At 41.9% G+C, this 21709-nt stretch overlaps 2 protein-coding genes, 1 long non-coding RNA gene, 1 other non-coding gene and 1 pseudogene across 6 annotated transcripts; 2 read left to right on the forward strand and 3 right to left on the reverse strand.

The window, feature by feature from the left end:
• Window positions 1-2218: 2218 nt before the first annotated feature.
• LOC4333468 (SEC1 family transport protein SLY1-like) lies at window positions 2219-4570 on the reverse strand. The gene is made up of 2 exons (NM_001417712.1): window positions 4453-4570; window positions 2219-4357 (listed from the first exon to the last, which is right to left on the reverse strand). The coding sequence occupies exons 1-2, from the start codon at window positions 4481-4483 to the stop codon at window positions 2517-2519; spliced, it is 1872 nt and encodes a 623-aa protein (NP_001404641.1). The 5' UTR covers window positions 4484-4570; the 3' UTR covers window positions 2219-2516.
• Window positions 4571-6615: 2045 nt separating this feature from the next.
• Window positions 6616-7615, reverse strand: LOC136355830 (uncharacterized). Its single transcript, XR_010740321.1, has 2 exons — window positions 7010-7615; window positions 6616-6940 (listed from the first exon to the last, which is right to left on the reverse strand). It is a non-coding gene; the product is annotated as an uncharacterized lncRNA (long non-coding RNA).
• A 1919-nt stretch (window positions 7616-9534) lies between these two features.
• Window positions 9535-9620, forward strand: TRNAY-GUA (transfer RNA tyrosine (anticodon GUA)). The gene is given in 2 exon segments: window positions 9535-9571; window positions 9585-9620. It is a non-coding gene; the product is annotated as a tRNA-Tyr (tRNA).
• Window positions 9621-11763: 2143 nt separating this feature from the next.
• On the reverse strand, window positions 11764-12647 carry LOC112938252 (cytochrome P450 89A2-like; annotated as a pseudogene).
• A 435-nt stretch (window positions 12648-13082) lies between these two features.
• On the forward strand, window positions 13083-20218 carry LOC4333470 (uncharacterized). 3 transcript variants are annotated; one of them, XR_010740469.1, is made up of 12 exons: window positions 13083-13242; window positions 13330-13398; window positions 13571-13759; window positions 14786-14917; window positions 15834-15973; window positions 16504-16587; window positions 16943-17083; window positions 18150-18251; window positions 18574-18744; window positions 18823-18902; window positions 19411-19545; window positions 19872-20218. XR_010740469.1 is itself a non-coding variant. In XM_015773648.3 (11 exons), the coding sequence occupies exons 1-11, from the start codon at window positions 13206-13208 to the stop codon at window positions 19390-19392; spliced, it is 1194 nt and encodes a 397-aa protein (XP_015629134.1). In that variant the 5' UTR covers window positions 13083-13205; the 3' UTR covers window positions 19393-19870. The 3 variants fall into 3 exon arrangements, 2 of the variants coding, with proteins under 2 accessions (XP_015629134.1, XP_015629133.1); XM_015773648.3 differs by lacking the exon at window positions 19872-20218 and having other exon boundaries at window positions 19344-19870; XM_015773647.3 differs by lacking the exon at window positions 19872-20218 and having other exon boundaries at window positions 19411-19870.
• Window positions 20219-21709: the final 1491 nt, after the last annotated feature.

A 21709-nucleotide genomic window follows, 5' to 3' on the forward strand; every position in this document is an offset into this window, starting at 1 on the left:
CAGGATAAACTTGGACGGACAATGCAAAATCAACATAACTAAGATTGACCAAGATGCTTCTGCAGAAAAATAAACAAAGCCACACTCCAATACTTAACAACCTGACAAAAGGCAACTTGACAAAATCAACCTATGAAGACAAAGGTTATACAGTTTCTGCAGAACCATCCAGTTGCACCATGGAGATAGCTAAAATGAACAGATGGTTCTGTATGAACTACAACTTGCATCACTTATTTTGTCAGGCACGCGAGCAAATAAGTCATATTATGTACTTCAATCATGTAAGGTAAGTCAATAATATCTTGTTCTGTTGTTCATGGATGACATAATTAAATATATATCTAGATCACTTGGTTTGAGCAATCATTTGGTGAAAGATACACAATTAGTGGCATAATGACATTGCTGAAGTATATAGAAGACAGATGAAAATCATGGCGAAAATGAGACAGTGAAAAATACAACTGTAAACTGTTAGGGACGGAAGCATATACAAGTTAGTCTTGATAATACTGCTGTAAGATGGCTGTGAAGAATGAAATCTAGAACCGCAGATTGATGTAACAGAATAGATTAACACAACTGTGTGCGTTCAAGGATACTTATAGATCCAACTTTTATTAACTTTAACCATCTTGGATCATGTAAAATTTGCTGCTTGACTGAACAATTCCTTCTTTTAATGGGCTGGCTTGTGTATATTTTCTAGAGTAAATTTCATTAAACCCCACTTATTATGGTTCAAATTGCACAAAACCATAGGTACTTTAAAACATGGCGCATAACCCCATGTATTATGATTCTAAAATTTCACAAAACCACACTGTTAACCATTTTAATATACTCCTATATCAAAATAGAAAAAGCGGATGTAACATTTATATGATGGATAAAATGCTCATAAAATAGAGATGGGAAAGTCAAAATGGTTGGTAATGTGGTTTTGCGAAACATAATAGATGGGGTTATGTGCAACGCGTCAAAATTCCTGTGGTTTTATCAAACCTGGACTATAATAGGGGGGTTTTATGAAATTTACTCTATTTTCTATGATGTGGTGTGTTTGGGAAAGTATGTTTTTGTGTATGCACATATGGGTGCAAATTGTGATGTTATGTGGCACTGTGTAAAGCCCGAGGAATTTCTATTTGATATACTAAATTAACTGATGGATTTGGAGCCAACCAATCTCATCTTCCGTAAATGTATTTCAAGTTTATGCTACTGTCTCACCAGCTCTCTGCTTGCATGCTATCGTTGTTTGTTGACTATCCAAATCAAGCTAATGTTAAATTCAGTTATGTCAACATGCAGGACATATCTTCAAACTGACAAGTATTTTTCTAATGGGGAGTCAGCGAGCAGTTAGGGTTTCTTTTTGTTGCACATCATATCACAAACTGAATTCGAGAGGTTGTATAGAAACTAATTTCCATCCTATGTTTTCTACTTAAAGACTTCCAATATTGGTATGACGAGGTCATAGAACCATTAACATCATGCACATTCTGATCCGGAAGAACCTAAAAATTATATTCTGAGTAAAAACATAAAGACTTCCAATATTGGTATGACGAGGTCATAGAACCATTAACATCATGCACATTCTGATCCGGAAGAAGCTAAAAATTATATTCTGAGTATCATCACATCCTCATAAAAAAGTAGGGACAATTTGAACCATGCCACACAAATTTTGTAAAATTTGTGATATGCCACCCTGGCCCACATGTCATTGACTCATGTGGGTCCTACATGTCATTGAGATATGGGTGCCATATCTCAAATTTTGCAAATATAGGGTGGCATGGTTCCAACAAACCCAAAAAAGTATGTGTATTTTTAAATCATAACTCCCTATGTCTGCAAAACAAACGTAACACTACAAATAGCACAACTCAACCAACCAATGTTACCTGCAACTGTAACACATAGCTACACTCTTGAAGAAACATGCACATATACATATAAGCTAGTATTATTCATATTATAGAAAAATTCTATGATTTACCATTCCCACAGCATTGGTTCTATGATTTACCCTAGGTTTTGAGGTCTATTCAAAAGCTGACAGTTTCACCTAATCTATAGGATCATGCAGCAGTACCTATTTCTGTGCAGTTTTTCCATGATATCATCTACATCAAATTTTTAATGGATTATTTCTAGTGTATGGTTGTGTTGATATGAACTGATTGGAGTGTGCAAAAAATACTTCACTGAATAATTTCGGTAATCTCAGAGAACCAAAAGGAGACAAAAGAAATCAATGATGATAAAAGAAAATGAGCATACATGGACACTTCATATCAGACTCGGGAAAGATAAAATCATAAGAAAACTTTGTATAGATGACATTCAAAGCAAGGCCATAAACCTGAGCTTTTTGGAAATTGGATACCATTGATCTATGCAGTCTGGACCACTCTTTAACATCAAAAGTCTGGTAAGATACCACTGATCTAGGAAGCTTTAAACACCCATTAACATCAAAATATCTTGAAGGAGCCTGTTTACTGGGGTGGCAGGCTGCTGCTGACACCACCCAACCCTGCTTTCTGCCCCAGTTCTGAGAGTTGCTGAATAAACTCCACCCCATTAAGAATTTCAGTTGCTCCATATATGACTTGCTTGGTAGTCTGTGAACGTTGCGTTAGCTCTGTCAAGCTCCTGTATTCAATGTAATTTCCACCACCAATCATGAAAACAATGGCCTCTCTGAAGGGTCCTCTGAACTGTCCAGCAGTTCCTGATTTAGGGGCCCGTGGATCAAATAGTAAGTAGTTGTCAACTTCAGGATTTGGTTTCCCCTCCATCAAAGCTTCTACAGCCCTTGTAGCGGCCAGCTGCTTTCCATCTGATAACAAATTCCTCACACCTGTCATGGCACTAATGGAGTGCCCATAAAGCTTTTCTGCCCAATCAACTATGTTAACCTTGCTTGCGGTGTTTGATGCACCAGCGAACTGGGAATTCAGTGACTTTATTCTCTTTACATACTGAAACGCGGACATGTCCACTTCTGACTCACGCAGAGCGGCCTCAACCTGCTCTAAGTCAGATGGCACTGGTGTCTCGAAGGAAAGCAGGTAGGTCACAGCCAGTCGGAGCTTATCCTCCTTGGTGCCGTTCCCTCTCAGCAGGTTCATCAACTTGGTCCGGTCCAAGGTGCCATCCACGAGCATACTATTCTCACACTCGAAATATCCATCCAGAGACCTCCCCTTGATATGGCCAAGCAGCGCCGTTGCAATATTCGTGTGCTTGTCAATCATCTTCTTCCGTTCCGTCAATTCTGGGAGCGAGTTCACAGCATTCATGAGATGCCTGGTGTTGCCAATGAGATCGGTGCCATCAAACTCAACACCATCCCTGCCACCACCTGTGCGCTGGTTCACCTCATCCACATCCTGCTTGTACTTGGCAAGCTGGGCCTCAATTTCCTCTGCCACTTTGGGGAATTGCAACCAGCTGTTTGCCACCCAGAACGGATCAGTGTCATCCAAATCATACTTCTCTGGCAACTTCAATTTGTTCGACTTCAGGCCGAGCACGTCGTGGACCAACGGGCGGTAGCTCCAATCATGCTGGATCCCCACCGAAAGCTCGAAATTCCTATCAAACAGGCACAGGAGTGGCCGCTGGAAGGATGCAACTGCTGTGGACGCGGCCTCAGTGAAGAGATTGGGCTTGGCGATGAGGTGATCGCGGAGGCGGGCGTCAAGCGCGGCGGCGACCATCTCCGCCGGCCCGCCGCCAGCGCACCTGATGACGGGCACGGCGCCGAGCGTGGCAACGACGCAGAAGAGGCCGAGCGCGATGGCGTCGACGAGCGCGGTGATGTCGGCCTCGGCGGCGGCGGGGTCGTTGAGCGCGACGTACGCCCTGGGCTGGGCGAGGGAGAAGAGCCCCTCCTCGAGGCAGACGAAGTCGAGGTACTGGTCGGCGACGCGGGCGACGCGGTGCGCGGAGCGGGAGGCGGCGGTGGCGGAGGCGAGGCGCTCGAGGAGGGCCCGCGGGACGCAGGTGGAGAAGTTGAGGTGGAAGGAGGCGTAGAGGCCCGCGGCGGCGTCGGCGGCGACGCGGTCGACGTTGGCGGCGGTGGGGCGGAGCAGGTAGACGGCGGGGGCGTCGGGGACCTGCTGCCTCGCCTTGTCGATGTTGAGGTGGAGCGTGACGCCGTGCCTCCGGAGCTCCCCGACGCGGAGCACCGGCGCGAGGAGCGCGACGCAGGGGGAGTCCATCACCAGGATCTTGTACGCCTCCTCCTCCTCCGCCGACCCCACCCCTCCGCCGACCCCGTCCGGCGAGCCCTGCAGCTGCTGGTTCAGATGCAGCATCCTCACGATCGAATCTGGATCACGCAGAGAGAGAGCAAGCGAGCGCTCGGTCAGATCGGAGAGGAAGGGGGGAAGAGAGGACGGGGGGTGGGGGTGAGTTGGAGCTTACCGAGCTGCTTCTTGCGGAGGGTGAGCGCCATGGCGGCGGGCGGTGGTGGTCCGGCGATCGCCGTCGCCGATCAGATCTGCAAGGGGAGGGGAGGTCGGTGAGAGAGAGGGGGAGAGAAGCACAGGAGAGGGAGTTGAGAAGTTGAGATGGCTGCAGTTGGAAACGCGATCAGATCGTGGCCGTTGATTTGTTCTGTCAGTCAGATGGGGACTTGATGACGCGGAAACCCAATTACACCCCCCATCTCATGACTTCGTGTAGAAAATGAATCATTTTGGGATAATGTAATAGACCAAAATTATATATTATTCGTCTTATTGAACAAATCGTGGCAAAATATATAACAGTTACTTCCTTTGATAGTAAATATTTAAGACATGTCGTCTTATTTAGAATTTTAGTTAAACGTGTAAAAATATATGTCATGCTTAAGATACATTTAATTAAAAAAAGTCACGATAAAATAAATAATAATTAAAAAATTTTAATAATACGAATGATCAAAGCTCATATTTAAAGCCAATTGCACGAAATATTTATGTTTTTTTCAAATAATAAGATGAATGGTCAATTTATCGGTTTTACGGATTCAAAATACCTACTATACTTGGACTTATAATTACCAGAAATACCGCATACCTATTATTAAAAAGGGTGCTCAGCCTTCGAAGATGCTCATAGGGGTAGAGTTTGCGTACGTGCATTCATAGGGGTGAGTGTGTGTGCGTTGTGAGTGTCTGCGTTGCACTGTGTAATTCTTAAAAAAAAAGGTGTATTCATATCTTTACGTTTTATCTTCTCTTTATATTTACATTGTCGGAGATATGGGGCCGAGGGTATGCGAAGTGAGGGGAATCTACCTTCCCATCCTGCCACGTGTCCCTAGAGCCTGGTCCTACCCCCACATTCCGCGAGTCACAAGAGCGGCTGGCACGGGGGGGGGGCCTCGGGGTGCCACGTCATGCCCCTCGGGCCCTTGCATCGCTTTGCCCCGAGGCCCTCGCCCAGCCGCCTTTTGGCGGGGGAGCAAGCGAGGAGGGGGCCTAGGTTGAACCTACTTTAATGCGCGCAGCACCCCAATTGCCCCCTGTCGCATTTAATGCAGTGGGGCAGACGTGCGGCGTGCCCGACTGGCGCGCGATGGTCAAGAATGACCAGTCTGTGACCGGCCTGACACCGGTCACGTCTGACTGGACAGACAACCGTGCTCCCATGTCGCATCTGCCTCCGGCGGAGTGGAGGTAGGTATGACCCGTTCCATCGGAGGGTCATTCGGAGGGCGGCCACCACAAGTCTTCACCCATTAATGAGGGAATGACAGGGCTGTCCCCCGTGTCAGGCGAGGGACGGCGCTGGCCCCGCTCAAGGAAAAGCTGTGGTTTAGCTTCGAGGCGAAGGCACGGGTCGAGTTCCGGTCAAGGTAGGGTGGGTCCCCACCCGAGAGAAGAGTAGGTAGAGGCGGTGCATGTGGTATCCCCTTGAGGTATAAAAGGAGGGCCTTGCCTACTGAGAAAGGGGACGACTCTCAGAAAACCTGAGCTCGAGGAGGAGGGAAGTAAGAATGTTATCCCGAGTTTAGGAACCCTTGTAACTCTCAGTCTAAATCCCATACACAGGAGTAGGGTATTACGCTTCATAGCGGCCCGAACCTGTATAATTTTGCTGTGTGCGAGCTAGCTAGGAGCCTTGGAGACGGATACGCGATTTCCAGAGGCGAGCTTTTTCCCCCGGCCGAACTCACAAAAGAGGGGTCTCATGATCTCCCGCTAGAGAGGATCACTCCTCGACATACATATATTATAAAAAATATATATTGTTTCTGTCGTTCGTAACTGCTTCCGCATTGGTTTTGGTCTGTGTTGTCTTCTGTTCCATGTAACTAGATTGTGAACGGCTCGCTATAGGCCCTAGACGGCAACATCGTCCAACTGGCAGCGGCAGCCATGCCACCAAATCCATTAATGCCATGTTTGGATAATGGGTTTGGGATATGATTTTCCACCTTTGAAGCTTCAATCCTAGCCATCCATTCTTCTCACTCCATTTCATCATATCCATCCATTCATTTTCATTTCCTAATCCCACCTCTTCTAACCCATCATCCAAACACACCCTAACCATCCCAGCTCCATTGTTGCACACGCCATCATCAAACGAATCAAATCAAAACAATGCGCAAAAGAATATAGGTTAAGTTTGAATGGATTTATATCTGTCATGAACATGAGAACAGTTCAATGCTCCTCGCTATTTTCTTCGCTCCACGCCGCCACCACCACCGCACGCTGCTGGATCACTCGTTCCCTAACAAAGTAACAAGGGAATACCCCTCGGGGAACAGAAAAATCAGCCACAATTTCATCCCTAAACCAACCAGTTGGCACTTCCTTCGTTATTTCTGGCGAAGATGAGTAATGATATTGTATGGGTGTGCTTGTTACCATCAACCTTGTTTTCTCCGTAATAAAATGACCTTCTCAAAGATGAACTGTAAAGGGAATTTAATATTCGGGATTGCTATATGTCATTCGAATGAAATTTGGGGAAGAAATCTTACAGATTTTGGACCATTGGATCCATACCAAGATTCGTGCATCGGCTTCTCTCCTCCAACTCCGGCGGGCTCCCCTTCTTCTCCGGCGCCGGTGACACCCCAACTCCAGCGGGTTAGGCTTTGGGGTTGGGGTGAGGATAGGAGGGAGGTTGGGGGAGGGGGAAGAGGGGGGTTTCCTCGGGGCTTAGAGGGATGGCCATGGGCGGCGGAGGACCGGCGGTGGGCGGTGGACTCCGGCGGGCGGCGAGGCGGCGGCGGTGCCGCCGCCGCAGGGATGGAGGAGGGCAGTGGGCCGGCGTCGGCGGCGGGGGAAAAGCAAGCGTGAGATTAGGAGGCGGCAGCCGGTGGTGGCGGATCCGGTGGCGGGGAGCCGCCGGAGACGGGGAAGACGGCGGGGCGGGGGCACCTCACCGTCGCCACCTCAAGGAGAGGAGGGGAGGGGGAGAGGGGGAGGGGGCTCGCCGGCGCCGTTGACCCCTTCCGGCCAGCCGGCGAGGCGGGCGGCGGCGCGGTGGGGCGGTGGCGGCGATGGTGGCGGGGGATCATGCGAGTGGTGGCGGCGTGCGATCTGAATCGGGGGAGGAGGAGAGGAGTTAGGGTTAAAATGGTATGCACGAATCTTGAAGCATATCCAATGGTCCAAAATTTAAATGATAGGAGGTGGGATTTTCTGTCATAAGATGTATAGACAGCCCCTTTAATATTAGCACTATTTGGGATATATTCATTGTCGTGTTAAGAGGGAATTCCTTTGTATCACTGCTACAGTGGTTTTACTGTCCGGGTTTGTCGAGGTATCACGGAGGAATGTACTGCCTGCTCTTAAGTAATATCTAATTTTTCATTCTCAAAATTGTTTCGCAAATGAAGCATGAAAACATAGCATATCATTTGTAATTTTGCTGTATTTTTAGAACTCAGCGTGCAAGCAATGTCAAATCATCACGTTCACATCATTTTCACATTATTTAAGCATATATGTCTACTATTTTTATAATGTACTGTATAACATGTATTTATCCACATATCCCGCGATAAAGCACGGAGTATCAATTAGTTATTATTATAAACACACACGTAGATGGTGGTTTAGTTTTGGTTGTGGTCAATTCGAAAAAAAAATCGTAATTGGATCGAGCCAAATAAAGAATTGCCATAGGATAAACATGCAGCAATCAGAAATGAGCTTTTTTCTTTGGAATATAAAGGAAGATGCTATTTACAATAGGAAAAAAATTCAAATAACCCTCTAAACTTTACATGGAAGTCCGTCTAGCACCCTAAACTTTAAAACCGGACATCTAGCCCCTTGAACTTTGCCATACCATCCATATTACCTACTAAGGTGGTTTTAGATGATGGTTTTGCATATTTTAGAAGCTTAAACGAACAATTTTGAATAACTAATATGACATATTTGCATATGATCAGTTATAAATCATCAATTTATTCTTATACAGTGATATCATGCTATTATTTTTTTTGACGTGAAACAACAGTAGGAGTCCTACTGTGCTCATGCTATTATTTTATTGGTACTTGTTCGTAAGTGAGAGCTAATAGGGAGCAAAAAGTAATATTGAAGTCAAAATTTTAGTATATACTAGACACGTAGTCGCACTATGCACGACTTTTAATCCTATTTAAGAACCTTTTCTATATGGTCTATTAGTTATTAGTTTTAGGTAAGCTTTTAAAAATGTTTTCATATAATAAGTTATTTTTTTTACAAAGTATTGATTTCCCTAGCCAACTATACATTTAACTACTTTTGATTATGTTTAAGAACTTTCATATATGGCCTATTAGTTTAGGTAAGCTTTTAAAAAGTTTGATATAATAAGTTGTTTTTTACAAAGTACTGATTTCTCTAGCCAACTGTAAATTTAACTAAGTTGTACTGTATGTTTATAAGAGCAATCACTAGAAGCATCACGTTTCTTCTCTCTTTATCCCCTCTTTTTTATCATGTGTTTAGGAGGAGGTATCAGAAGCCTTCGGAAATTTCCATATGTTTAGCCCATTTGTGTTTTTAATACATGTTCTTTTGATCCAATGGCTATTGTTTATCCAAACCCTTTATTCAATGGCTAATATATTGATGATGATGTGGCTCTCTCTCTTTATCCTCTCTCTTTTTTATCATGTGTTTAGGAGGAGGTACTAGAAGCCTCCGGAAATTTCCATATGTTTAGTCCATTTGTGGGTTTTTTTAATACATGAACCCTTTTAATCCAATGGCCATTGTTTATCTAAAATCTTTATTCAACGACTAATATATTTGTGATGATGTGGTGAATTCTCGTGTAAGAAAGCTTGTTACTTTCACTATATATATATGTCCAAAGTGTATGACATATGATCAAACTCATTCAACTTATATATAAATTAGAAAAAAACTATTATGTAAAACCATTTTAGGGGTTATATGTACGGTGTTGTAAGTGGGGTTATTTAGACTTTTTTCCTTTAAGATAAAGAAAGCAAACAAAAACACAGCATATTTAACATGCAATCTTGATCATTATCCGACCTTAGCTCAGTTGGTAGAGCGGAGGACTGTAGTAGTTGCAGATGAATCCTTAGGTCGCTGGTTCGAATCCGGCAGGTCGGATTAATTTTTTTCCTCTTTGCTTATCTTTTTGGAATTTTGTGCTGTCTATCAAGATATAAGATCCTTTTTTTCTCTCTTTGCTTTTTTCTTTCTTTCGAATTTGTGTTGTCTAACGTTCTCGAGAACTTTTATGAGTGTTTATTCTCATAGACATCTCATCCCTTAAAGATATAAGATATTTTTTTTCTCTTTGCTTTTTGTTTCTTTCGAATTTTGTGTTGTCTAACCTTCGAGAGAACTTTTATGCAGTGTTTATTCTCATAGACATCTCATCCTATTAAGAAGAACGACCAAGAAATGGACTGGATTTGACATGTGATTTTTTTTTCGAATTTTGTGCTGTCTAACCTTCAAGATAACTTTTATATAGTTGTTTTTCAAACAAAATATTCTCATAGACATTCATAAGTTCGACCAAGAACTGGACTGGATTTGACATGTGAATTTTTTGTTGTCTAACCTTCAAGATATCTTTTATGCAGTGTTTTTCAAACAAAATATTCTCATAGACATCTCATCTTATGAAGAATATCGACCAAGAACTGGACATGATTTGATATGTTTTCTCCTCATCAGCGGCTATGAACTATGTTGCAATTTGCAAACTGAAAAATAAGTTCACACTCAGAGCTGCGTAGCATGTTTTATGGGAATATTGGTACCATGCTATTCTCTGCTATTATAAAAATTGAAGATGTTTTTGCCGATATTTTGGTACGACATTCGTATTTGAGTCGTTTTTGGAAATATAGGTCCGTGTTTGAGTTGGATTTTAAGTTTGTTTCCTTTTGGAAGTATACGAGCAGTCGTATAAGAAATTGTATTAGAAATCTTTTGAAAAAAACTCTCATGGTAACTTGAGATAAAAAATAGACTACTAATTGCAGCTCATGATTTTCTAAAAAATATATCCAAACGAATTTCCACAGTGAATTTTATCCATTGCAATAATAAAAATAGCATTTACCAATGTGAAACATTAAGATAATAAAATTAAGCTAAATCATATAACAATAATAAAATTAAAATAGCATTTACCCGTTGCAACGCACGTGCATTAATTTTTTTCTAATGAAATATTAAGTTTAGAAATATACCATGTGAAACATTAAGTTTGGAAATACAATAAAATTTTTCATTACATAGATATTTACCATATCATACAAATTTTCGATGCATAGATATTACTAGCAAGTTTGGAAAGCGATACTGAGTGTACTTTTGTTCCTCCCTTCTTAAAATATAATCACTTACTGAGCATGTAGCCATGTACGTTCCTATTGTTTGACTATTGCCGACATTTCAAATTTGGAAAGTAGTTGATTTTGAATTTTCTTAAAATTTCTATGCATTAGCTTTTAATTCATGAAAACATATATAGAAAATTTATTTATAAAATTGTTTTGGTTGTTTCATTCAACTTTCGTAGGATTAGAAAGTTTAATAGTACAATTAATAGCTTTAAAAATTAACATGTCATCTTAAGTTATTCAACAATCTCCCTATACATATACATATTGTATACATATAAATATATTTTACACCGTTAATTCTCGGCTCACCTCTCATACACACGTAACGTTTTGGAGTCCGTTGTAGTAGTCTTGTAGCTAGTTCTAAATCTATAGTCTGTTTTTCTTGTCTCTTCTCTATTTTCTCATACACCTAATCATAAATATGACGTGGCAATTTTTAGTGCCCGCTTAAAAGAAAATAATATTTGCCCAGTAACTTCTCTCAAAAATCTATAGGTCCTCTGAAGTTTAAAAAAATGGCAGATTCATACAATATGTAATTATAGAATCCAAAAAGTAAATAAAAAAACAGAAACTAACTAATGCCAAGTAGCTACTTCTCGAAACTTAAAGGCAAATTTTGCTACATGACATCGCAATTGTGTGGTTTTAGCTCAGGGACACCACGAAAGTGAAGTTTTGGGGGAAGACATCCCATAATCGTGGATATTTGCCGATGGACACCACACCGTCTACTGTGCTGACGTGGCGGACGGGAGGCCTTTTTTGACGTGGTCGGACGTAAATACCCCTGCACAAGAGATAATAAGGTTATGTGGGGGCCCACTTGACAGTGTCCCCCTCTTCTTTTTCTTCTCTCTCCGATTTCTTCTCCTCTCGATCTCCCCTCATCTCTCTCCCTCCATCAGCTCCACGCCGCTGGTCGCCGCCGCCGCCCACTCGAACTCGCGCACGAGCGCCGCCACCAAGAGGCAGGCGTGCGCCACCCCGAGCCCCATGCTGGGGCAATACCTCCGCCCTGCGCCAAACGGCATCATTCTCACCTCCTTCGGCCTCGGCAGCGGGCTCACCCCCTCCGCCTCGCCACTGGCCATGAACCTGTCCGGCCGGAACTCGTCCGGATCTGTCCACGCCTTGCCGTCCCGCCCGATGTCCCCGAGGATGAAGTGCACCCGCACGCCGCCGCTCGGCAGGGAAAGGTGTTCGACACGGTGGACTCCGTGCCGCTGCCGAGGAACTCCGACACGAGGCCCACCATCTCGTCGTCGGTGAGCGCGCAATGGGAGAGGCGGTGCTCTTCCTTGCCCTCGCCGGCGGCGGCGTTGTCTCCCACAGGGACGCGTAGGTCGAGGAGCGAGTCGACGTAAGGACAGAACTTGTGTTCACCGCGATGCTGTGTTCGCCGCTGTTGGGAGATGAGAGGGAGGAAAACCTCGGCCTGCCGGCGGCCGGATGCGACGAAGCGGCGCAGCCGCCACCAATGCACGAGGTTTGCCAGCATCGAGCCACCGAACCCCTCGACCACGACATCGAGCTCGAACTCCCGCAACACGCGTTGCAGGTCGCGCACATCGCGCTCGCCGAAGCAGAACCACGCGGCCACCGGGAACAGGGTGTCGTGCACGACGTCACGGATGAGCACCTCGCCGTCGCTGCCGCTGCCACCGCCAACCCGGGCGGCGATGTCCACGACGAGGGCCTCGACGGCCGCCTGCTGCTGCGGCGGTGGGGAGTGGCTGGACGGGAGGCCCTTTTTTTTTTGACGTGGCATAGGGGTATTTACGTCCGACCGTGTCAAAAAATAGACTTCCGTCCGCCACGTCAGCACCGCAAGTATCCTTTAGATGACGCGGTGTCTATCGGCAAATATCCACGATTATGGGATGTCTTCCCCCAAAACTTCACTTTCATGGTGTCCCTGAGTTAAAACCACACAATTGCGATGTCCCGTAGCAAAATTTGCCAAACTTAAAAGTCCCCAGCCAGGACCTAGCAGTTCTGTGTGGAAAAAAAAATAAAAAAAGCACACACTAAAGTGCTTTTTTTTTTTTGGTTCTCGTTCATTTTTGTGCTGTGGTAAGAAGTCCGTAAAAATATTGGTACCCGTAACAATTTCATCGATTTCCACCAGCGACGTCTCCTTCCTTCTCACGTACGCCTCCACTCGTTTCCTTCTCCCTTCGCTTCTCTTCTCGGCTTCTCCCCCATTTCAAAACCCCAAACCCCCCAAGCTCCTCCTCCTCTCCCTCCTCTCCCTGCCCTCCTAAACCCTACCCAATTTTCCTCTCCTCCATCGATCGATCGATCGCTCGCTCGCTCGCCCATCGCCATGGCGGAGGAGCTCCCCTTCCCCGCTAACATCGAAGGTAAGCGCCCCCCGCCCCCCCTTCCACTAACCCTAGCCCCACCAAGAGAGCTGACTGACCACTCTCTCTCCCTTCCCTTTTCCGCAGTGATGCGCCACACGCCGCGGTTCAAGCTCATGCAGGCGGCATTCCACGGCGACCTCCGCGGCTTGAAGCGTACGCCCTCTCGCGCTCGCGCTCTCCCTCTCCTCCGGTTCCGGGCTCGGATCGGATGGATTCTGCTGGACTGCGGCGACCTGCTGTTTTGCCGCAACGCTTGCTGAATTTTTTTCATCTCTGTTTTTCTTTTTTTTTTCTGGTTTGGTGGTGGTATGTGATTCGTTTGCAGGGCAGGCGAAGATTCTGGATATGGGGAGGGGCCGCCTGAGGAAGGCCGTAGAGGATGTGAGGGTGGAAGGCGTGCCGGGCGAGGAAGGTACAGGGGTGCTGCATATGGCTGCCTCCCATGGCCACATGGAGATGTGCAAGTACCTGGTCGAAACGCTTCAGGTGGATGTGGATGATGCGGATGACAAAGGTCCATACTTTTTTCACAAAACCGAGCCCGAGTTTGTAGAGCTAGAACTTTGGAGTCCGGTATTTGCTCATACTACCGCAGTAGGGACATGCTAGTTTTTGAAACTTCGTAAAATGCTATTTCTAACTTTGTAATAAAGTCATAATGAAGCTATTATCTTGGTTTTCATGCATAGGTTAGGACACTGTTTATGTTTAGCCAAGTTGCTTGGTATATAGATTTGAAATATGACTTAGTGCTGCTTAATTGATTGTGCTCCCTAGGGTTGTGCATGGCATTTTGGAACAACACTTTGAAGGAATTAATATTTATTCCACAAAGTTGAATAAGAAAGCAATAGAACATTGCACTAGATTTGCCTGATTGCCCCCATTTGTCATATTCTGTTGTGCGTAGTTATGTAATGTTTCATGCAAAATTAGGCCATGCGCACTTCTATTAACCATTCTCTCTTGTTATAGCCTACGGAAGTGGGTGGTTCATACAAATGTATCTCGGCATCAGTAAATTATTGGTTACTTTAGGTAACATGATATTTGATGTTTGCACTTAATAAAATATGCTCCTCATCTATGGTCATGCACTCTGTAATTCTACTTCATACAAAACCTAAAATCCCGTCTATATTTTATTCCCTTGAGGAGCAATTGCATTTGGCTGTATGTTTTGACATAGATAAATATTTTGTTAGAAAAACATCATTTTCTGCTTTTTATTTTTCAGAAAATTTTAAAATAGACTCTCTTGTCAGCTGTTTTTTTAACAAAAGGTTTTGGCCAAATGCCCAAACCCATAAGGGTGGTTTGGCAAGGCAATCCACACCAGGTAAATACTGTTGCATGGAAAAAAATGCTGCCGTGCCTCATAGCAGCGTGGCCAACAGTTTGTTTAAAGTAATTTACTGTAGATTTATTTTTAAAACTTTATTAGAAAAGGCTAAAAAATAAAGAGAATGTTTCTAACTTTCTATACTGAACCCTGATAGTTCTTTGCATCAATAAGCTTCATTATCTATTTTCTTGACAGGTAGAACATCTCTACTTAAGGCGGTACATTCTGGGCATCGGGGAATTGCCAAGTATCTTCTTAATCATGACGCCAATCCAGACCTAGCCATGTGCTGTGGGCTTACCCCTCTACATTCTGCCGCTGGATTAGGTCTCCTACTATAAACATGTATCTCTGTTTTCAATCAACGCATTGCTGTTTTTATTAAGTTGTGTATTTTGGATGGCTATGCTCATACACCTTTTAGTCTTTTAAGGCTTTGTTTTTCTGGTACTGGATTTATGTGCATATGCGCTTATATGGGTGTGAATGTTCATAGGTGTACAAAACACAGAAATGGGTGCAGGGTGCATATTCACATATAATTTTAATTCCCCCTTTGGCCTTCCTAATGTTTATGGCTCCACTATGTATAGGAGTAATCTTATTATAACCACAGGCTTTTGCCAACTTACTCCCTCCGTCCCAAATTAGTTGTCTCTTTAGGATTCAAATATTGTCCCAAAATAGTTGTCACAATGGAGTAATACTTGTCCCATCAATCACTTCTAATTCAAATTTTTTTCTTTTCTACCCTCAACTATCCTCCCACATCCAACCATACATCATTTAATAAAGGGCACTATAGTCTTTTTTGTCAAACCTTAATCCATGCTAAACAACCTAGAATGACAGCTAATATGGGACAGAGGTAGTACAAAATATTCCACCTTGCGTTTTTTTAATTTTCAGCAGCTATTGGTCCTATGCAGAATTACAGATATTGTATAAGAGATGGGCAGCAGGCCAGTGCCCTGGTGTCTAGTGCCTAGTTGTGGACTAGGAGCTTGGTGGGAAGCTGCTTTTAGAGTTGTGATCCTGCCATGTTGTTAACTTAATGATCTTAGTTTTATGGACTACCATCCTTTTTTACTTTAAATTTTAAAGCAGATGTTCAGGACAAATCAAGTTCCAACATTTTTTGGAAAGAAAGATGTTGTCAGAACTAACCAGTATCCTCCTTTGTACTACCTGATTTGTTTTGTACCTGATCTGGACTAATAAGTACTTGATTTGTTTTATTCAGGTGATTGTGAGTCCGTAAAACTATTGCTTGCAAAAGGAGCTTATGTTGACCCAATGTCTACTTTTGGGACACCACTTCATCTTGCTGCTAAAGAAGGGCAGGATGGCACCATGAAGATATTGTTGGACAACAATGCAGATGTAAGTTCAGCTACATGAAATTTCTACCATAGCCCTTAAATTGCCCTGGTTTCATTTGTTTGCTTATTAAGGATCATTATAGTCCTAACTGCCCTGTTGTCATCTTCCATCTTATTTATTGTTGTAATATTGTCTGATCGTTTGGTGCTGTTATGGAAAAATAAATTGAGTGTGAGCTTTGCTAGCTAATCTTTTGTCACATAGGTAACCTAGAACTCTTCAATACCATGTTGCCGTTGTTTGATAAAATGACTCGGTAACAAGTATTGAAACTTCGAAAGTATTTCATCAACTCATGTTCAAACTCCTAATACTGCATTTTTAAGTAGATATCTGTATTATGGTCATATTTTTGTTTTGGGGTCTTAAGCCTGCCCTTTAGGCCCTTCATATACAACCCCTTGTTACCGAGGATACATACAAAGCTACTTGAAAAATTTGAACAGGCCCTCTTTGCACAAGATAAATGTTCAATTGTTTGAATGGAAACATCATTTTAAGGGCCTAATATGCTTAATGTTTCTAATCAGTGCAACAAGATGGTAAACGGTATAACACCTCTCCTCCTTGCTATGAAAGCTGCATCAGCAAAATGTATGGAGCTGCTGGTTGAGGTATTGATGCTTAATATTAGCCACATCAAATTCTAAGATTATCTTTGGACTGCCTGCTTTGTTTTGACATTTTCCACACTCAAGTGAGGACAATTTGACTTTCTTTTGTTGGCATTTTGGTTGCGAACATGAACTACATTTGTGTCCCAATACACATTCTTAGCCACATAAAACACTCAGTGTGGAAACTTTCTTAACCATGTTTTTTTGAAACCTACCACCATTGATTTTTCTGCCACATGTATGATGACAGAGGTAGTGACATTAAGTCGTTCGTTTCATATCTGAAGCAAATTGCTACATATTACCCAAGACAATCTTGCAGCCAGATATGTAACAACTTTTTGCATCATAGGCTGGAGCTGATGCTACTTACTCTGATGTCATCTGGAATTATATGTCAACTACTTTTATGGATGATGAAGATAGTGGTTCATCTGTGTTCTCGGATTCTGAACCAGAAGAGATTGATGCCAATCACCATATTCCCGTCAATGTAAGACCACTTTGCTACAAAGGGCATGCATTTAGAAGTTCGAAATTTGTACATAGTAGAATCCTAGTAAACAATGTAGCTCTAAAACTTTTGAGGCAGGTATCTGGTTAGTTGATTTATTTACCTTGTTTCCTATTCATATTTCCTCCATCGTAGTTCTGTTAGCATCTAATTATTGTGTGTACGCATGAACTCAGTGCTTCTCTATATAATCCAGAACAACCTTTGAGCAATGGCACCTCATGTTGCATTGCCTCGCCTTACGCCTCGCACGCTATGGCGCTGAGACAGGGATATGCCACCTTAGACCACCAATAAAACTGCTTGGGTGCAATCATGGTGCAACCTATCTAAAAATTTCCAGGGAAAAAAATCCAAACTTTCTAGACATGTTTATGGTATAATTTTTTGGGCTCAAATTGATTGTAGTCATAGCAACAAAAAAGTAAAATTATGAAAAGTGTTTAGAGTTAAATGTTTCATCATTGCCCTTTGTTGTTACTCTTTAACATTGTTCAAATTTGGAATCTATATTTATACATGGTAATAAAGCATGAAGTAAACCTACAAACCTTTTCTGGCTTATTATTTCTCATAATTTTTAGTTGGAGCTATGCCCAAGTATTATTGCATAGCATATATTCCCATATTTCCTAGGGAATAACACATCAATTTGTCCATATTGGTATTAACAAAACTTTAGCAGTGCTATTGTGATCATGGGGAAATTATCCTATGATTATATAGAAAGGAGGAGACGGAGTGGGGTGTATGTCTCTTGGGCTCTTGACTGGTAAGATTATTTTAATGTAGAATGTGCTATGGCGATAAGGATAGCTACCCTAAAGGTGATATTAACAGGTTTTGATAGTTTAGTAGCTAGAATTTATTGATAATGCAGATGGATACTTGTAGAATATCATGAGTGCTTGAAACATCACGTTTGAGCAATCAAATGTATCTTTCCTGGAATATTCACAATAGTTGCTTTACAGTTAGTATATCTTTCCCATGTGTTCTGCAAGGTTTTCGTTTATTTGATATTTTTTATGATTCACTTTATCAGGACAAACCTGTGAATCGAAGGAAAATTGCAGAGTTTAAGTCGTTAGGGCTTGAGGCAGTTGAGAAGAAGGATTATCTTTCTGCAGCAGGATTCTACAGTGAGGTATAATAGAGCACAATTATTTCCTGTGTTTCTCTTTTCCAAAATATATGCTGTAGTGGTTTGTGTAAGCTTTCTACATGAGGCAGGGAAGCTTCTCAATGATTTCATAACGAGTACATTTTCATGAATGCAAACACCATAATCTGAAGTATTCTCTGAGATGGCTTTTAGTTGTATCTAAGATTTAAACATGTTAAATCAACTTCTGACAAGATCCAAACTTTTGATCGGTTGCTTTCCTTTTTTCTTCCTTAATTTTGTTTTTTTACAGACAGGCAACTTTTTTTTTTTTCGCACCAATGCCCTTTCTGGTTGGATGTAGGCCATGGACCTTGACCCTGATGATGCAACCCTGCTGTCCAATAGGAGCCTTTGCTGGCTTTATCTGGGTGAAGGAGGCAAGGCTTTGGTGGATGCTCATAAATGCAGAAAAATGCGGCCTGACTGGCCAAAGGCCTGCTACCGTCAGGGTGCAGCTTTAATGTTACTGAAGGTTAGATAGAAGATTATTACCCTTTTTGTGTTTGTGCTGCAGATGGTTTTCAATGTTAGCTTGATTTTTTTTTGGCAGGACTATGTGAGCGCGTGTGAAGCACTTTTTGATGGATTCAAGTTGGATCCTGAGGACGTTGAGATTGAAAATGCATTACGGTAATCCTATGTCCCTTTGGTCATGCTAGATCTTATGATGATAAATTGAATGGTTTCATATGCTGTAGCTAGATTCAAGATTGACTCACACCCTATCCTTAAAAACTTGTGAAATACTCCCTCCATTCGCTTTTGATCAACACACAAGAAAAACAGAAGAATTCAACAATGATCAGCACATAACCGTGTTAATTTGCATGCTCCGTGTTAATATCATTACTAGGAGAATAATAAAAACAGAAGAATTCGACAATGATCAGCGCATAATATCAATGAGAGGTTTATTAACAAAGGATATATGTGGCATTCTGTGGTGATGTGTTTCTGCACGTTGGCATCTAAACACTTGCTAATTACAACACCATGTAATCTTGATGGTTCTCCTAACATGTCGCTGCTTCATTATTTTGTTCTGATGATAGTAGTTCTTGATATATGCAGGGAAGCTCTAGAGTTCTTGAAGGTGTCTCAAAGCACTTCGGCTAACTGAACTGTATGGGTTTTGCAGCGGATGTTCTGGTTCATGTTTTACCTTTCCACAAGGCTCTTTTGGCATTGAATCCCTGAACTGGTTCCCTTTCGTAAGTTGAATGGCGAGTCGGTGACTATCGCAGAAGTTTCATTGTGCTAACTCGAACTGACAGTGAGACATCTGAGAGTACTTTTTGCTGCATCTGTGTGATGCCCCATTATAATGTCTATGTAAACATACCGAACTACTGTTACGTCATTTTGTTGATCACTGATTATGTGCATCGGTGCTTCCTAGATAGCAACTGCTGTTCTGCAGAGTATATCCCCTCCGATAAAAATAATAATAATCAAAGATGGAATGTGACCCTTTCAGTGTAACGAATTCATTGTACTAAGAGGATCACACCGCTCTTAGGTGGGGTCTTTTTGGACGGAGGGAGTACTAGACAAGCACAATATGACTGCGAGATGGTAATGGATTTTCATTTGTTGCAGTATATGAGCCACCTTTTGGAACTGTACTATCTACATGGCTGTGCCTGCGCGATAAATTCCTAGATGGGATAGGTTCTATACTCTCCTAACTGTGCTTGCAGTATATGTTTTTTACTATTGAGTAAATTGCGTACACGGTGCATCAACTTAGCAGGTGAGTGTAATTTGGTACAAGAACTTGAGAAATGAGCGTTATAGTGTAATAACTTAGCAGCTAAGTGCAATTTAGTACAAGAACTTCATAAGTGAGTTCTTAAGTGATCGCATAAATATAACAACTTGTAAGATATGTATGATTTTGTTTCAATAAGTTAAGAAGTTATGTGACAACTTAATTATTTGGAGCACTATTTATACATATTCAATTTTTAAGTAATTATTTTGACAATATACTGGCGTGGATGTGTACATAAGCATATTTATATTTTTATCCTAATAACTAATAACTGAAAGTTAATTAAACTGGATATAGAAATTATTATATTTCGGTTGAGATTTGGGAAGATAAAGAAAACAAAAATTCTTTAAGGTAATTGGATGTACAGTATAATTCTTAAAGATTAAATTCAATATTATAAGGTAATATCCGTAGGATTGCTATGTATTGGCATATTGACATCGTGAAAAAAACTCACCTAGCATAAATTGATGCACCAAAATACTAAATTATCAAGTTCTTATACTAGAACACACCCACTTGTCAAGTTGTCAAGTTGTTACACTTGAATGTTCAATTCTTAAGTTCTTACACTATATCGCACTCATCTACCAAGTTGTTGTACCGTGGGTGCAATTTACTCATTACTATTACTTAATTATAATCATATGTTAATTAATCGCTTTGTTTTATATGCTAGAGAGGAAGGGTTCCTAGCCTCCTCAACGTATACAACGGGAAACCTCAATTTGAATGAAACTGAAAAACATTTTAAAAACGGGTTAAAGGAAGATTCAAGTAGTGGCAAATATCACTTAGGGTTCTTTACCGCTGGTTCCCAACCCCTTCTCTCGTTTTTTACGTGCACGCTTTTCAAACTGCTAAATGGTACGTTGCTAAATGGTGCGTTTTTTTGAAAAAGTTTATGTACGAAAGTTGCTTAAAAAATCAAATTAATCTATTTTTGAAAAAAAAATTAGCTAATACTTAATTAATCATGCGCCAATGGACCGCTCCGTTTTCCGTGCGGAGGGGATGGGTTCCCAACCCCAACTAATGAACACAGCCTAAGGCTCATTAGTGTATGATTAACTATGTATTAGTGGAAAAACTTAAAAATTGATTAATACTCCCTCCGTTTCAGGTTATATGACGTTTTGACTTTACTTCAAATTTGGCTAAGTTTATAGATAAATATAGTATTATTTATAATACCAGATTAGTTTTATCAAATCAATAATTGAATATATTTTCATAATAAGTTTGTCTTGGGTTGAAAATGTTATTATTTTTTCTTCAAACTTAGTCAAATTTAAAGCAGTTTGACTTTAACCAAAGTCAAAACGTTTTATAACCTGAAACGGATGGAGTATGACTTTTTTAAAGCAATTTTCCTATAAAACATTTTGGTAAAAGAAATGTCCTCTTTAGCCGTTTGGCAAGGTGCCCCTGTAAGATAAGAGAGTAGAAGTTAGGAAAGGGATGTTCAAGCGCAACCTTAGCTTTTTATTTTTATCCCGGCTGTCCTTAGCTCCTCTGGCTATGCGACACTGTGGTGCCTTAGTTTTTCAACCCTAGCCCTAGGCTGTAGGGATGGTTTGGAAGGTGTCGGTGGCAAAGGTTGAGACCGAAGGGGAAAAGGGCTTTGAGTAGTTTAGATGGTTCACTTGACTTTTTTTTT

This window comes from Oryza sativa, chromosome 3 (assembly GCF_034140825.1).
Source record: "Oryza sativa Japonica Group chromosome 3, ASM3414082v1".
NCBI lineage: Eukaryota > Viridiplantae > Streptophyta > Magnoliopsida > Poales > Poaceae > Oryza > Oryza sativa.

Coding starts and splice junctions, on each gene's coding strand:
- LOC4333468 (NM_001417712.1), bottom strand. CDS start 4,483: ATGGCGCTCACCCTCCGCAAGAAGCAGCTCG. Junction 4,358..4,452: donor CCTCCGCAAGAAGCAGCTCG/GTAAGCTCCAAC, acceptor TGCGTGATCCAG/ATTCGATCGTGAGGATGCTG.
- LOC4333470 (XM_015773647.3), top strand. CDS start 13,206: ATGGCGGAGGAGCTCCCCTTCCCCGCTAACATCGAAG. Junction 13,760..14,785: donor GGATGATGCGGATGACAAAG/GTCCATACTTTT, acceptor TTTTCTTGACAG/GTAGAACATCTCTACTTAAG. Junction 15,974..16,503: donor TGTTGGACAACAATGCAGAT/GTAAGTTCAGCT, acceptor GTTTCTAATCAG/TGCAACAAGATGGTAAACGG.